General features: G+C 53.9%; 6 protein-coding genes across 6 annotated transcripts; 1 reads left to right on the top strand and 5 right to left on the bottom strand.

Moving 5' to 3' along the window:
* Window positions 1–366: 366 nt before the first annotated feature.
* ColSpa_02375 (polyadenylate-binding protein-interacting protein 7) lies at window positions 367–1,599 on the bottom strand (the record flags this gene model as incomplete). The annotated part of the gene is made up of 2 exons (XM_049268587.1): window positions 367–925; window positions 980–1,599. 2 exons carry the CDS (start codon window positions 1,597–1,599, stop codon window positions 367–369), a joined length of 1,179 nt encoding a protein of 392 aa, XP_049124544.1.
* Window positions 1,600–1,721: 122 nt separating this feature from the next.
* ColSpa_02374 (uncharacterized protein) lies at window positions 1,722–2,663 on the bottom strand (the record flags this gene model as incomplete). The annotated part of the gene is made up of 1 exon (XM_049268586.1): window positions 1,722–2,663. One exon carries the CDS (start codon window positions 2,661–2,663, stop codon window positions 1,722–1,724), a length of 942 nt encoding a protein of 313 aa, XP_049124543.1.
* Window positions 2,664–4,543: 1,880 nt separating this feature from the next.
* Window positions 4,544–6,318, bottom strand: ColSpa_02373 (F-box protein; the record flags this gene model as incomplete). The annotated part of the gene is made up of 2 exons (XM_049268585.1): window positions 4,544–5,702; window positions 5,963–6,318. The coding sequence occupies 2 exons, from the start codon at window positions 6,316–6,318 to the stop codon at window positions 4,544–4,546; spliced, it is 1,515 nt and encodes a 504-aa protein (XP_049124542.1).
* A 988-nt stretch (window positions 6,319–7,306) lies between these two features.
* Window positions 7,307–8,868, top strand: ColSpa_02372 (ATP-dependent RNA helicase eIF4A; the record flags this gene model as incomplete). The annotated part of the gene is made up of 6 exons (XM_049268584.1): window positions 7,307–7,340; window positions 7,522–7,596; window positions 7,674–7,742; window positions 7,798–8,156; window positions 8,215–8,313; window positions 8,578–8,868. The coding sequence occupies 6 exons, from the start codon at window positions 7,307–7,309 to the stop codon at window positions 8,866–8,868; spliced, it is 927 nt and encodes a 308-aa protein (XP_049124541.1).
* A 3,739-nt stretch (window positions 8,869–12,607) lies between these two features.
* On the bottom strand, window positions 12,608–13,281 carry ColSpa_02371 (cytidine deaminase; the record flags this gene model as incomplete). Its single annotated transcript, XM_049268583.1, has 3 exons — window positions 12,608–12,685; window positions 12,745–12,826; window positions 12,926–13,281. The coding sequence occupies 3 exons, from the start codon at window positions 13,279–13,281 to the stop codon at window positions 12,608–12,610; spliced, it is 516 nt and encodes a 171-aa protein (XP_049124540.1).
* A 544-nt stretch (window positions 13,282–13,825) lies between these two features.
* Window positions 13,826–15,067, bottom strand: ColSpa_02370 (3-oxoacyl-[acyl-carrier-protein] reductase FabG; the record flags this gene model as incomplete). Its single annotated transcript, XM_049268582.1, has 5 exons — window positions 13,826–13,865; window positions 13,928–14,058; window positions 14,227–14,750; window positions 14,892–14,961; window positions 15,020–15,067. 5 exons carry the CDS (start codon window positions 15,065–15,067, stop codon window positions 13,826–13,828), a joined length of 813 nt encoding a protein of 270 aa, XP_049124539.1.
* Between the last annotated feature and the right edge of the window lie 226 nt (window positions 15,068–15,293).

Here is a 15,293-nt window from a genome sequence, read left to right as displayed (position 1 = left end):
CGGGGGTTCTACGCATGCACGCACACCCCAAAATGGCAGCTGGCGGTGCATCCCGTCCGGATCGGCTTGCCTGCCAACCGACTGACGCCCGGCCTAAATCCGCCCGAAGGTCCTGAACAATCCAGTCTTTGTGGGGGCTCCACACGAGCTGGAAGCTTTGGATGCGGCTTCCCTGCATGAACTCTACCTAGGCACGGCCAGGATCTATTAGCCTCCCCTCTTGTAAAGTATCTCTTGCTATCCCCATCATCCTTGGCCGCCCCTAAAACGATTTTGATAGAGGAGTTTGCTCCCGGGAGCGTCTTGTTGGCATTTTCTACTTGGTTCTTTTCTACTTTGTTGTGATTTCTATCCACCTAGCAGCCGTCATCGACGCCCACTGGGCCCTTTCGGAGGATCCCTCACAAGAAGCCTAACCTTGCCATCCCCAATCTCCACACCCTGACTCAAGATATCAACTTCCTCCTTGCTGTCGTCTGCGCTCGATGTCCCCTCGCGAGCCAGAGCTTTGTCGTAACTTCGAGCATCGATACCTAAAATCCCGCCCATGTTATTGCGGTCTCCAGGGACAGAGAATTCGCGGTAGGCGTATCTCCATTCGTTCAGAAAGTTGCGGATTGCCTTGCCGACCTTGTCCTTGCCATTCTTACTATGGTGACCTGTGCCTGTAATGGCGTAAATCGGCCTGCTTTCCTTGACATTCTCCATCAACACCCGCTCCAAGTACTCCACAGCTTCTTCGGGGTGAAGTCCGTGCAGATCGACGTAGATTTCGACGCTGTTCGCATTGGCCTTGTTGCGCTCTTCATATAGCTCGCGAGCTGCCTCTCGGTGAGCCTTCCGCATAAGATCATTCTCACTCTGGCCCCGCAAGCTCAGAGCCTTGGCAGCCCTCGCATCGTTGCGGTTCCAGGCTTGTGCGGCACTGACCGACTGGTTAGCTAGAGTCGCCATGAACATCAATGTTAAACCATCTTACCTCTGAAGGAACTTGTTCCTGAGACCGCCGTGCTTGATGGCTTCCTGTCGAGCCTTGAGGTAGGATTTGTTGGCTCTTTCGCCAGTTTCTAGCCACGGGATGTGTTTCGGGTTCGGAATTGCTTGGGCTGCCGCACTGTTCTCCCCGTTTCGGACATTGGTTGAGCTCCCGTTCCGTCCAATCTTCTTTAGGTCTTGGCGAAGCGAAGCTGGACCGGGGGATGGTGACATCTTGACAATCTCGGCAAGGGAGTTCGGTGGGAAGTTCTCCTTGTGGTTGTGGCCGTGACCGCCGCGCTTTCCATGATGCTTCTTGCCCTGCTTTGCGGCAGCCGAGCCCAAGGTAGGAAACGCGTCTGCATCGTCCAGCGAGGGGGCCACGGGTTCCCTAGCTTGTTGGTGTCGGCTACCCGGACGAGATCTGGGCCGAGGACTTTCTCCCCCGTAGAAGGGCTTCAGACCAGGCGGTGGGGTAAGGCCAATGGTAATATTCGAACTTCCACTGTAGCCGCCGACGTGTTCAGGGGTACCCGGTGGAAGTGCTGGGAATAAGTTGAAATCAGTCAAGTTGGCCTGCTTGGTCGGCGGTGTGCTAGCTCCGTCCAGCGCCAGCTTGTTCATAAGATGCGCTGGGTCATGAGAGAATATACATGTATCACCTGCTAAGCAGTTGCCCATAACCCAATACCTTAGAAGGTCATGTTAGTTGCCGCTTTACGTGAATAACAGGTGGTTGGATGTACTCACTTGCACAGGTGGTTGCTCAAGTCGTGGCTGAATCTGCAATCTGCCCTGAGACATTGTCCAGTGGACATATAGAATTTGCAAATGACGCCCGATCGTTGTCCGGCTGGTGTGGTAGGGCGCCCTTCAGCGGCCAACGCTTTCCCAATGAGAGAGACCTTATTCTCCTCAGGCTGTGGACTGCTATAGCCATTTTCTTGCGCCTGGCTCTCCATGATGGACACAATCGTCGCACTGAGATCATATCCATGGACGGCAAGGGCGGCTTCAATTTCTTCATCAGTCCGTGTCTGGCCGAGGATTGAGCGGAGCATGTCATAGGGAGACATGTCGGCTTGTTGCGACGACATGGACGAGAACTCAGGGGCGGCAGCGTTCAAACCACTTGAGGTCCCAACGGATGATGTAACGCTGATGGCATCATCTGCCACTAGCCACTCTACATTTTCCGTCTGGTAATCGCCAAAGGTTTCTTGGGAAGGCGACTTGTCGCTGGCGAATTCGTACGCGTTGAGGTTCGGGCTATGAGGTATAGCGGGCGTCGCAAAGGCGAGTCTCGGGGAAGGTCTCGGCGAGGAGAAGGGAGAGGCGGCCGATGATTTCGTTCTCGTAAAGGACGGGGTGAAGGAGGGGACAAAGCCTGGGGGAGCAAGTGGGCTAACTCCAAGGCGCGGAGAGCCTGAAAGAGGGGTGGCACTACCGCGCCAGGGTGCAGGTGATGGTCGCCGCAGGATGGTTTGGCGGATTGGAGGAGAGGCGGCAGCTCCACCTCCATCACGGTATCGCCATAATACATCGAGGATCGCATTATCTAGTGAGGAGCCGTTCAAGGTCGTCTGGCTTCGCAGGAGGTCCTCGAGCTTGTCCGTCTTGTCCTCGTCCTCGAGGGTGGTATCCTGAAGGATAGGAAGACAAATCTCGTAGTGCTCGTCGGAAACCATGATTGCGCGGTTCGGGGCCGAAGCGCAGCCCTTGAAGGATAGAAACAGGCAGCAAAGATGCGTTAAGGATATGTATTGTATGCGTATGTAAGGTTTGAGCCGAGATCGAAGCGGCGCGTCTATGTATGGTATTCGGTCTTGGGGTGGAGCAACTACTACGGAAGGCAGGCGGCGGGAAGGCCGCGGCAGTGGCACTGGTAGCGGCAGGTAGGCAGAGCAGGGTTGGGAGTTGACGTCGGAATGTCAGCCTTCGCGGATCGCCGTTGGAGATGATTTGGAGCAAAGGACCGGCCGGTTGAGTAACGTCGATATTAAGAGTAGCAGGGGCGAGCGACAGCTTGGTATGTGCTTCGAAGAGCAAAGTGTTCGAAGACGAGCGAGCGAAATGGTGATAGGAACGAAGTTGGTGGGCGGGACTCGATGGTTCCGTCACATGGTTTCGGAGCCAGGGGCAGAGGGGGGGGATCGTCTCGAGAGCTTGTTGTTTGAATGAGGCGGTCGATGTTCCCGGCACAAAGGCAGAGACGGTGTGTGCCTTGTTTGTTTGTGCCTCGCTATCTCGCGAGCTTTGTTGTCAGCCGTTGAAAGGCAAGGGGAGCGAACCACGAGTAATCGGGGAGAGTTGGAGTTGGAGATGATAGTTTGGGTGGTGGGAGGAAACACGGCCAAGTGCACGTCGTCCCCCTTCAGCTGATGACTGGGACCAGGAACTGGGACGGAGACGGGGCCACCAGAGGGCGGCGGGAGGTAAGGTGAGTTGCGGTCGGGTGCTTGGGGTACGTGCGTGCTTCCTGCACTGCGCTGCTGCGCTGCTGTTCGCACTACCTACACTAGTAATAAAGACGGGCTGCCGCTGGATGTGGGTGCAGGTCGATGTGAGCCCAGGTGTAGGAAGGGATGAGGCACCACCGACCAGCTGGCGGACAACAGCTCCTGGGGTCGGTCGGGGTACTGGGGGCCCGGTGTCAGACAGCCGGTGGTAGCAGTGCAATAAGGTACGTACCGTGGGACATGCCCAATCCCAATCCAAAGGGTGGGGAGGGATCCAACAGTCCATTCACTGAGTGATCAGGGTTCGAACGTGGGGTCGCCCCTCTACTGGCTGTAGTGGCACACTCTTCTCTCACCTGTCCTGTCACTTCTCAGACTCACTACTAGTGTAGGTACACATCCACAGGCAAATCCCAGCAGAGAACAGTATACCTAGGTCAATGATTTCTCTGACGCAATATAATGGTTAGAGCACGACCTTCATGGCAAAAGAAGAAGAGGAAGAAAGGGGGAAGCCCCCAGTCGAAACATAGCATTTGGGCGGCAGCCTTGAGGTGCTGTTGGACGAACTCATCTGATTCCATGGGTACTCGCTAGGAACGACGACGCCCTACGTTCAGCGACGAGACAGGCGCCGCTAGGAATTGCACGAGAGACCGATAAACAAGCAAGTAGGCTATCGGCGACGGCATGTCATCGCCAGGATCCTGGCTTGTCTGACATAAGGCAAAGTAAGGACAAACTCTTTTTCAGCTCTACCTCTGGCCAGTCGTTACACCCTTTTCCTTGTTTCACGCACCTTACCTAAGCCAACCACGGCTCACGTCCGGTTCCACATACTGAGATATCTGCCGATTCGGACATGTGTATCTGATTGACGCCTTATTGATCCCCTTCAATGTAACTGTCGACGTTGTCAACCCTTCCACATCACCAGATTGTATGACATCCAAGCCAGGCTCTACTAACTCGAAATTTGATCGGCTCGTCGTTGCGATTCGAGGGGGACTGTACTGGACTCGAAAGACCTGTGCCTTCCAAAGTACGCCACTTGAGTAGGTGTATCATGAGCCTCCAGCACTAAGACGCCGTTTTGTCATTTGGCAGACTTAAGGCACTTCGTCATCCTCCAGATCACCCCCGAATCCAAAACTGAAGCCTCCCCCGTTGGTCTCGCTGTCACCTCCGCCCACCGCTTCCTCCCATTTTCTCTTCTTTTGGGTGTTCCTCTTCTCTATAATTTGGAGCGCTTCTTCCAGGAGGTCCGGTTGATCCTGCCGCAGTCGCTCAACAAACAATCCGTATGGGTCCACCACGTCTTGCTTGAAACCAGTGACCTGGTCTGGCTTGTCTCTAAGGAAGGACACGACCTCCGAGAGCTGGTTCTTGGGGACGAAGTTCTGCGTTAGAGCGATACCGCTTTCTAAGTTGACAACCAGGTGCCACCACCCACTTGGCACATGCAGAATCTCTCCCTCCTTACAGATACCCTCGATACACTCGGGCAACTGACGGGCTTCTGCATGGAACTCGAGGAGCCACTCTGCGATGCTCAGGGGGCTCGTTACCTCACTACTGTCCTGCGAAACATAAACCCCTGGCACCGAAGCCGTGGGCGGGAACATAATCCAGTACTTTGTGCCCTGAATCACAGCATTCCATGCGCTGGTGCCGTTTGGGTCCTTGTGGAAGGTTGATCCGCTCCTCTCTGGGCCGATGATTAGCCAGCGATGGGCTGGCCGTTCCCTGCCCAGAAGTTCGAATAGGTCGGGCCCGAAGCACTCTGGCTTCCAGTACGCCGCCCCTTCCTCGTGGCCAACCCCAATCTCCATTTTCTCAGCGAACTTCTTGTCGAAAAGATACAGAGGACTCTCGTCATCGTTGTTCTCCATGTAATCGCGATAGGTTGAAAAGGGCCAGTCCACGGCCTCTGCACGAAACTCCACGGTGCCATAGCGCTCCGATATGACATCCATGTTCCACTCATGGTAGACCGGCCACGCCTGGATATAGTTGGTCAAGACGAAGGGCGTCTCCGTCCATTTCTCAGAGAACTCATCGTATGTAAGAGTTTCCATGCGCCGGATGAGGTTGCTCTTTGGTATTCTCGAGGTAAACTGTGTCAAGTCCACATGACTGCAAACGAATGGTCTATGCAGGACATCGGAGAAGACATTGCTACAGTCAATATTTGACTGCTGCTCAGGAGACAGCCGAAGTTGGGTGGCCCTCCATGTCCCCTGCCACTTGCCATCGAACCTGTCCGAACTATGGGACCTAGAATTTGGTTAGCAGTTGACTCTCACTTACATGCCAAGATGTGATGGACTAGTGTGCTGTTGTCATCGCGTCTATGAGCCAGTCACACTGAAGAGTCATTAGGAACCTCGACCCAGGCTGGGCCGCGTTCACCTGTGGGAACCGGTGACCGGTAATGAGGGACCACGGCGTAGCTCACAGCGCTTGCGATAAACACCAGGATCCCGATCCCAGATTTACCGCCTCAAGCTCGGAACTGTCTGACTTACTGTATAAACAACGACTTCCACAAATCGTCGGACCGGCAGAATGCATAGAGAAACTTGCAGGTTGACCCCAGTGTTCTCAGACGTTCCTGGTCGAGATAGTCCAAGAGGATCATCAGGGCCTCATCAGGCAAAATCTTGAAGAATCCGATGTTCTTCCGAGCGTTCGGACGGTCCGAGAGATACTGATTGCCCAGCGGTTTCACACCCAAAGGATGCGTAGGGATTGACTCATTTAAAGTGACTGCATTTTCAACCGGTTTTGAGTCATAGTCGAGACCGTTGGTGTTGTCAGCATGGCCATTGGTTCTCCCATTGGATAGAGTGCCATGGGGTGGCACGAGAGTATCGTTCGCCATGTATCAGCAGGTAGAATATTGACGGGACAATGACATGTGCCTGCTGCTTTGGGAAAGGATAGTTGTGGTGGGGGAGGGGGACTGGCGTTGGAGAACCAAGGCAAGCAGAGAGACTGAAGGTTAAAAAATTGGTTAAAAAATAGTCGTCAGAAAACAAAGAAAGAAAACAAGCCAGGAAAACCTGCACGGGAAATCATGTCACTGCGCTGGCATCGCGGGTGCAGGTGGTACGAGCGGCAGGAACAGCAGTGGGTGGCGGGCACATGCTTCAGTAAACTTGATCTGTGACTCAATTAATGCATGAAGATGTCTAGATGAAATTCTTGCAGGCATTCCGCCACAACAGGGCCTGGGGTGCGTGGCAGGGTAAGCAAGCGGCAAAGAAAATGAGAAAAAATTCAGAAGGCAAGCGCGACAAGTGTGCCTCTTGCTGCCCCTGCCGCCCATGCTATCTCCGGCCCTTCCAGTGCTGCAGAGTTGTAGAGTCCCGCTGAGTCCGCTGAGTCTGCTGGCTGGCTGCTGCACTGCTAGTGGCTCTCCGTTCTGTTCACTCAGGCAGTACGGCGGGTGTGCCCTAATCACTGTTCCTGCCATTTCCGTTTAGCGCCACCTCGCTTACCGCATAAATCGAGGGGCCGCCCGCCGCCCAGCGAAATTTTTTTACGTGGTCAAGAATTCCTGCGGCTGCTGATAAAAACTTCACCTCCCACCACCGGACAATCAACGTGCACCATCACCCCACGAACAAACCCAACACTAAACGCACCTTTATTCCTAGATTCAGTTCTACTCTTGCGTTTCGCCAAGAGTATCGGATCTAGTTGAGACTTTAATTCTTAGATTTCGATTCGTCGACCTTTTCGCAAAACTCTCCAACCGAGACGTTTGCGAATTTCCAACCCCTCGCCAAACCCCACCTTCGCGACGATATTTCTAGATCCCAAGCTGTGCTTGTGATCTAGATTTCTTCCACAACACAACCGCAATCATGGCTGACAAGGGTCTTGAGGATGTGCCTGAGGGTAAGTCTTGCGATCATACCTCGAGCTTCGTGGTAGTCGCTCGTGAAGGCTTCTTCTCCAACCAGAGGATCGCCGCCCAACCGGCCGACCGCTTCGTCCCCTCCTTTCTCTCTCTATCTCGCCGCCCCCGCCCGGCGCATTCCAAAAGACCTCGAGTCGCTGACACTACTCCTCCTTCCAGGCCAGATCGAGTCGAACTACGATGAGACCGTCGACTCCTTCGATGACATGAACCTGAAGTCGGAGCTCCTCCGTGGTATGTTTTCCCACGCTCAAAATTTTCGGATGGAAATACCCGCACCGTGGACTCTGCCGCTAACCTCGCTCTTCCAGGTGTCTACGCTTACGGTTTCGAGCGTCCCTCCGCCATCCAGCAGCGTGCCATCATGCCCGTCATCAAGGGTACGTTGACCAACTGATCCTTTTGCGCAATAACTCCCGCTCACCCTTCAACCAGGCCACGATGTCATTGCCCAGGCTCAGTCCGGTACTGGCAAGACCGCCACGTTCTCCATCTCTGTCCTCCAGAAGATCGACACCAACGTCAAGGCCTGCCAGGCTCTCATCCTCGCCCCCACCCGTGAGCTTGCTCAGCAGATTCAGAAGGTCGTCGTCGCCATCGGTGACTTCATGAACATTGAGTGCCACGCCTGCATTGGTGGCACCAGCGTCCGTGACGACATGAAGGCCCTGCAAGATGGTCCCCAGGTCGTCGTCGGTACCCCTGGCCGTGTCCACGACATGATCCAGCGCCGCTTCCTCAAGACCGACAGCATGAAGATGTTCGTCCTCGACGAGGCCGACGAGATGCTTTCTGTAAGTTCACGTCACGGCATATTGATCCATGCCATCGCATGCTAACAACCCTTTCCAGCGTGGTTTCACCGAGCAGATCTACGACATCTTCCAGCTGCTCCCCCAGAGCACCCAGGTCGTTCTTCTGTCTGCCACCATGCCCCAGGACGTCCTCGAGGTCACCACCAAGTTCATGCGCGACCCCGTCCGCATTCTCGTCAAGAAGGACGAGCTTACCCTCGAGGGTATCAAGCAGTTCTACATCGCCGTCGAGAAGGAAGAGTGGAAGCTCGACACCCTCTCCGACCTGTACGAGACTGTCACCATCACCCAGGCCGTCATCTTCTGCAACACCCGCAGAAAGGTCGACTGGCTCACCGACAAGCTCACTGCCCGTGACTTCACCGTCTCCGCCATGCACGGTGACATGGACCAGGCTCAGCGTGACCTGATTATGAAGGAGTTCCGTTCCGGATCTTCTCGTGTCCTGATCGCCACCGACCTTCTGGCCCGTGGTATCGATGTCCAGCAGGTTTCCCTGGTCATCAACTACGACCTCCCCGCCAACCGCGAGAACTACATCCACCGCATCGGTCGTGGTGGTCGTTTCGGTCGTAAGGGTGTTGCTATCAACTTCGTTACCGCCGAGGATGTTCGCATGATGAGAGAGATTGAGCAGTTCTACAGCACCCAGATCGAGGAGATGCCCATGAACGTTGCCGACCTCATCTAAGTAACGCTTTCACGGATACACGCATTCTCCCTCTCCCTTTTGCACGAAACAAGCCCCTTTTGGTCTGCTCAGATCGACCACGCACCGGATCTGGCAAGACGTTGGGGGGTGTTTTTACTCGAGATTCATCAGGACTTGTTTGTTGATAGATCGCGGGAAGGCTACCTGGCGAGCCACTGGGCGTGGCCGGCTTCACCATGTTCTTGGTTGACTGCCGGGCGCGCCCCAGCTCATGGGTGGAATTGAAAAACTGGCTTGCATGCGGAAAGGGCTTACGAGTCTTTTGGCACCTTAATACCAACGAAGGTGCGGCGGACTGGTACCTAAAAGAATCATTGGCAAGGGTTCTAGTTTTTGACTTTCAGTTTCCTAGTCTCACTGTACGTAGGGGCCACGTCACGATGAATCTGCTCTTTAAAAAAAAATAACTCGCTGTCCCTCGACTTTGATGAGTGAAAAGTGAACGCCGCTGTATCTCTACGACCAGTTAACGACGTGTGGATGTATTTCGTACTTGTGATGGGATTGTGTCGTAGGATGCCCACGATGCTCCCCTCTTGCCCACATCTCACTTTCTTTCTAGTCGACTGTTGAACGCTCCAGCGAAGAAAGCGGGGGGGAACATGCAGAGGGCTGGGTACTCGGGAACGAGCAGGGCGAATTGTCGCAGTCGCAGTCCAGCCGAAATGGAGAATTGTCCTCCGACGTCCCACCATACAGGCTTGCAAGTGGCCGGCGCTCGTCAACACTAACACGCCGTGCGTCAAGAAGCATGGGGGCCCGAGCAGGGCTTGGGACCCCTTATCGTGAGACTTGGGAAGCCAGCCCACGGGGCAGCATACCTGGCATGGAGCCTAGCACAGAACAAGAGTTTACCTGACGTAGGAGATGGGGAGGTTGGGCTGCGGGCAGAGCGCCACGTGGGTGGACCATTCGAACTCGAATGCCAGTTGTTGAAATGGCAGGAATGGTGAATGCGTTGTTGAAGTACAGTGCGTGGAAGGAAGCCTGCTCCTCTCGGTGAGAGACTGGTCTTTGGTGGTTTTTTCTCGCTGTAGGTGGGGACAGCAGTGCTAGTAGCACCAATACCCATGCGTTTCCCGGTTCGTCGAGGGTTTGTCTTCGAGCCCGCCTTTGCGCACTTTTTGTCTGCATTTTGCTACCTACCGCCGGCAGGGACGACTCTAAAGAAACGTCCGGAGATTTCTCCACCATTGGTAGATGCGGGTTCGGAAACGATTCAATTCAACCATAGGCCGAAAGGCGAGAACGAGAGCAGGATGCGTTGGCGTGGTTGGCTATATAGGGTATAACTCATGGAGAGCCTGGTCCGAGCGTTGAACAAAAGTGAAGACAGTGCCTGAGGCTGTTGTCAAGCTCTTTCTTGGCTTGTCCTCATCCCAACGTGAACGAGGATTCCTCCAGTGCTGTCAAAATTCCTAGTGGGGGATCGCTGTGCTCTTGCGGGACAACGGTTTTTACCCCGCCACACGTACCAGAGGCCATCTGCCAGCAGCACATAAAAGCCACAGGAAGCCTTTGCTCAACATGGACCGTGAGACAGATGGACAAGGAGTCTGTCTCTCTCCCAGGGATTTGTCGGACAAAAGAAAATGCAGTCTCGTAATTGTGCAGACTCTTCCTGAGTTGCGCCAACAAATTTTTTGTGGTTCCGCAGATCAGGGTTTCGTGTTGTGTGCGGGATAGACCTTGGGTGGAGGAGGGAAAGGGTGAGGAAAAGTGTTCGTTCCCTGAATTTTTTTTAGGGGAAGAAAAATTGGCCAAACGTCCCGTCTTCCTGCTCTCCGTCCTCTTGGCTGTCAGGCCTACCCCTCCCCGACCCCCCTTTTCTGTTTCGTTTCGTTTTAGGTAGTTCTTTTTAGGGTTGCAAGGGAGCGGGATTGAAACTCGCATTAAAACTACAGGGGCAGTATGTAACTAAACGGCAGAGGCTCTCTCCCTGTCTCGGAGCCATATCGACAAGAGGGGTGCGAGACGGGGAAACCGTGGCTCAGCACTTACAACGAAAACGCGCTGCTGCATGTCGATGCAGACGAGTCTGCCTTGTAATCATAAGCCACGACGATGGTCTGACAAGACCGACGAGACATCTCACGCGAAGGATGGGCTGTAGGTTCAGCGTTTGGATAGGCCCGTTCAGTATTAGTTAGACCGCGATATCAAGCGTCATGGACCTAACGTCCGATTCGGTCTGGAATTGGTAGAGGTATCTTGAGATGGACAACAAAGACATCATCGGGTTTCTCCATGTTCAAGGATATCTCACGGCTTTAAAGGTGGTGTAGATGGCATTGAAGCATAGCCTATGGTATTTGAGCAGTATGACCATTCCTTAGGATGCCCTCCCTGAGTCTGGCAATGGGATTTACATGGAAACTGGCATATGAGACAACGAGGGATAACATACGCGAGTTTCAAAATCAAGTAGGCTAAGGTGAAGGCATTTCACTCAAGTAGGCAACAAGGCATCGATATTGCACACTATGGCCGGTAAGAAGCAGTAACAAGCAAGGAAGACTTTGTTGGCCATATGAGATTATTATTTTCCCTCTCGAACCAGTTAGGTTCGTTTCTCCTCAACAACCTTGTGCGACGAAACGTTCATCTGTTGTCAGTCTTGTACCGACTGACTGCCCATTGACGAAGTAATGACTGGGTTTGCAGTAGGAGCAGCCACCGAGCACGCTATATAATGCTATGAGAGTTTTCAAGGCAGTCCCCATGTTGGTCGAGGGTTTCAGTGGGATAGTTGGAGGATTCGCCGAAACTGAGGAGCATGCCGTCCGTTATTGCGAACGTGTGACATAGTAGGTGTCTGCTGCGAGCAGAGCATACATGGCCACGCCGGTGATGCAAATCTTGCCAACTGTATAGCCTTTGGGTGTGGTAAAGTCGTAAGAGGCATTATTTGGGGCTACCTTTACTGCATGTTTGTTGACTTGAGTCAGGAGGCACGATCGGTAACCTTAGGTATGAAATACATGAGACATGAAGTACAGAGGTTGTGGTTTCTGAGAACATTTTAGATGTCGATGATGCTTTATGGGATTAGAAGAGTGGCCCGTGGTATAGGGGATGAATGCTTGAGTTCAAAATGCTCACGAGACCGGCCGGTACAACAGTAATTCTGGCTGGCCTGGCTCACCTAGCCTTCTCTGATTCTCGTTCCTCGCCCGCTTTACTCACATGGGGTCCAAACGCAGGTGTTCCGTGTGCCCTTACGCGAGGCTATTTTTCCTAACCAGACCTGGGCAGCTCTTGGTCATCCTCAACAGACATGAGCTGTATAGCATTTGAACTGCTTTCATTAAATAAATTCAAAGAACAAGCCACGTGTGATGCCTGGAGACTGGGGTGACATGGCGTGAACCTAGGACCCGGACAACCTGATGCCTGCTACTGCGAACCGATACAATGCTTCGACAGATTGGTGTATTTCACCATCTAATCAAACAGTCATCTTGCCATTATACAGCCCAAGTCTCTTATCCCCACACCTTGGCCCAGTATCGCATCATAATCTCTACGCCATTCAACCTCAACTCCAATTCATGCCAGCATAGTATGTGATAACCAACTGGTACCACTGTCCCTAAAACAAGACACGGTTGAACACCTCATTGCAACCTGACCTGGTTCTCCCGACGGAGTTCAAACCAAAAGTACATATACATGTACAGCATAGATCGGGTTGAAGGAGAGTAGGCGGCTTGATTGCCTATACTCCGCCGGCGCGGCTCTTTTGCAGGACGTCTGGGGGCGGGAGGTACTCGGGGCCGAATGAGAGAGGGAGGAGCTGTTCAAGACATTCAGCATAACATTCCCATCAAGCTTTCCTTTTGGCACAAGACTTACCGCTTCCAGTCTCATCACGGCATACTTGCCTTCCTTGTTGAACATGAGGATCGGCGTCTCCAAGTCCACGAACTCGCGGATACTGTTGACACATGTCGTCAGTATTTGGTTATTTCATCATCTAAGCCGCCTGAATGAAGCTACATGCCACGTCTGTAGAATTTCGCAGAGGTAGACTCACAACTGTCGGCACATGCCACACGGGCTGCAGGGGACCTCAATGTCCGTGGCAACGGCAACGGCCTTGAACCCCCGGATACCCTCCGTGATGGCCTTGCCGAATGCTACTCTCTCGGCACATGTGCCAACAGGGTAGGAGGCATTCTCGACATTGGCTCCATCGGTGTACTGGCCATCGTTGGAAAGAAGCGTTGCGCCCACACGGAACTGGCTGTACGGGCAATAGGCCGTCGCCTTTGCCGCCGTCGCCCTCTGATGAAGCTCCTTCACTTCGGCGGTTGTGAGACCATACTTCTTGGCCGTTTCCGTCGTCTGAGACTCGTTGGCGATGTCGAAGATCTCGGGAGTGAAGGCCATCTTGAAAAATGTGTGAGAGAGGGGATGAAAGTGAGGTGGTGAAAAGGCGGGGTGGAGATCAGACTCTATGGATACGGGCACGATGCGGTTGTTGATCTAGGATGGCAGGCAGTGCCTGTGAGTGCTTGCTTGGCTGATGATAGCCCCGTGAGCTGGTGCGCTTAGTGTATTCCCGGCGGTTGTTTTGGTGGAAGCGCCCTCTAAAAGTGCTACTGGGATGTTCCATTTATGAGGTCCGAGTGCCATTTGCAACACCCCCGGCCGTCTCCGACTTCCGTTTGCGTTTCCCAAAGTAATATTTCTTTGCTATCAATGTTGGAACAGAAACCCGCAATGCCATGATTCGACCTTCTCCAACCATCGCCGATGTTTCGTTTCGACCCCAAAACGTCCTGCCTATCTAGGCCGCTTACATTCTTGGGAGACAACACCGGATTGGACGGACATTCCCCGTATGACCTAACATCCTGCTACGCACTCCCGGCGGCATCCTGCAACCGTAACCCCGCAGTCCACGCCTGGCTGGCTACCTTTTACATCTGGTTTACGCCTTGCCGAGTGGTACCGTAAGCGGGTTCATGGCACTAAGTGATATCGATGAGCTAACCTCCTGGTCACGAGCTGCATCTAGGTGAGAAACACTTACGAGGAGCCCCCGTCGACGACCAGATTTGCCCCCGTGATATAGGAACTAAAGCCCGAGGCGAGGAAACCAGCCACTCGAGCCACCTCTTGAGGACTTCCCGGTCGTTCGAGGCCGATGCTAGCCTCCGACAACTTTTGCGACCAGTGTCAGTCAATGAAAACGTTGCTGGATGCTCGATGAGAACTCACTTCTTTACCTTGCAATCTTGCAGGAGGGAGTTGGGAGTTCATTCCCTTCATGTCAACCTAGACTCCTTGTTAGCGCGGCCTTCTCGCTTGCCGTTGCCAGCCCACTCTCACCCCGTTTAAGTCGAGGCCAACGTCAATTTGACCTGGTGAGATGCAGTTGATCCTCACTCCGGTGCCCTTGAGAACCGCGACGCCCGCCTTCACGACACCGAGGGCCCCGTACGCAGACATGGTGTAACTCGGTCCCCACGATGCTACACTGCTGATGACGATGATGCTGCCGTACTTCTGCGTCTTGGGCGCCGCGTTGGGGTACGCCTGCTTCTCCGTCAGCTTGGCCATGGCCGGGGGCGCGTACTTGAGCGCAAAGAAGGGCGCCATCGAGTGCGCCTCGAAGCACCGCTGCAGATCTGCCGGCGTCGTCTCGGCGATGGATGGTGGGCCCAGGAGACCGGCCGACGACACCCAGATATCGAGGCGGCCGAAGGCGTTGAGCAGCTCGTCGATGAGGACCAGCGTTTCTTCTTCTTTGGCCACGTTGAATGGATATGGGATAACTTTGGTGTTGGGATGCTCCTGGTGAACCTTGGTGACGAGGGACTTGAACGTCTCATCGCTGGTCGTCTTGTCGCATACTGCAAGGTGTCAGTCTTGTTCAGACGACCATGCTTTTCTCCAATACAAGATCGGGAAGCCATACCATATATAGAGGCGGCACCATGGGCTATTTGCTTCTTAGATTCCCTTCTTACAAGTGGGAGAGTTGGAGCTCATACCTGCCAGCTCCTCAACGATGGCCCGTCCAACGGGCTGGGCGGCGCCGGTCACGACACAGACGAAGCCATACTGGCAGCAAGATCAGTTCTCCTCAAATTGAAGCTCTAGCGGCATTGTGTCAACCTACAAGCTTGCCATCGGCGCGGTAAGGGCTGAAATCAGCAGTTAAATCCATCCTGGTCAAGGATTGTCGAGCAACAACAAGGTTTCAAGAAGTTACTACGAGGAGCCGGGAGACTGTAAGTTCTTTCGGCTTTGGTCGTGCTACAAGATGGACGATGGGTTTGTCCCGTTTGCGAATGCAAGAAAGGCGGAATATAGGGAAATCCGAGCCAGGCCGCGCATGGGCCCAGACTCCGGGCGGCTCAAACCTGCGTGCCCAACCGGCCTATGCCGTCACC

This window comes from Colletotrichum spaethianum (genome assembly GCF_022836535.1).
Source record: "Colletotrichum spaethianum MAFF 239500 DNA, contig04, whole genome shotgun sequence".
NCBI classification, from domain to species: domain Eukaryota; kingdom Fungi; phylum Ascomycota; class Sordariomycetes; order Glomerellales; family Glomerellaceae; genus Colletotrichum; species Colletotrichum spaethianum.
This window is presented reverse-complemented; position numbering and strand designations above follow the sequence as displayed.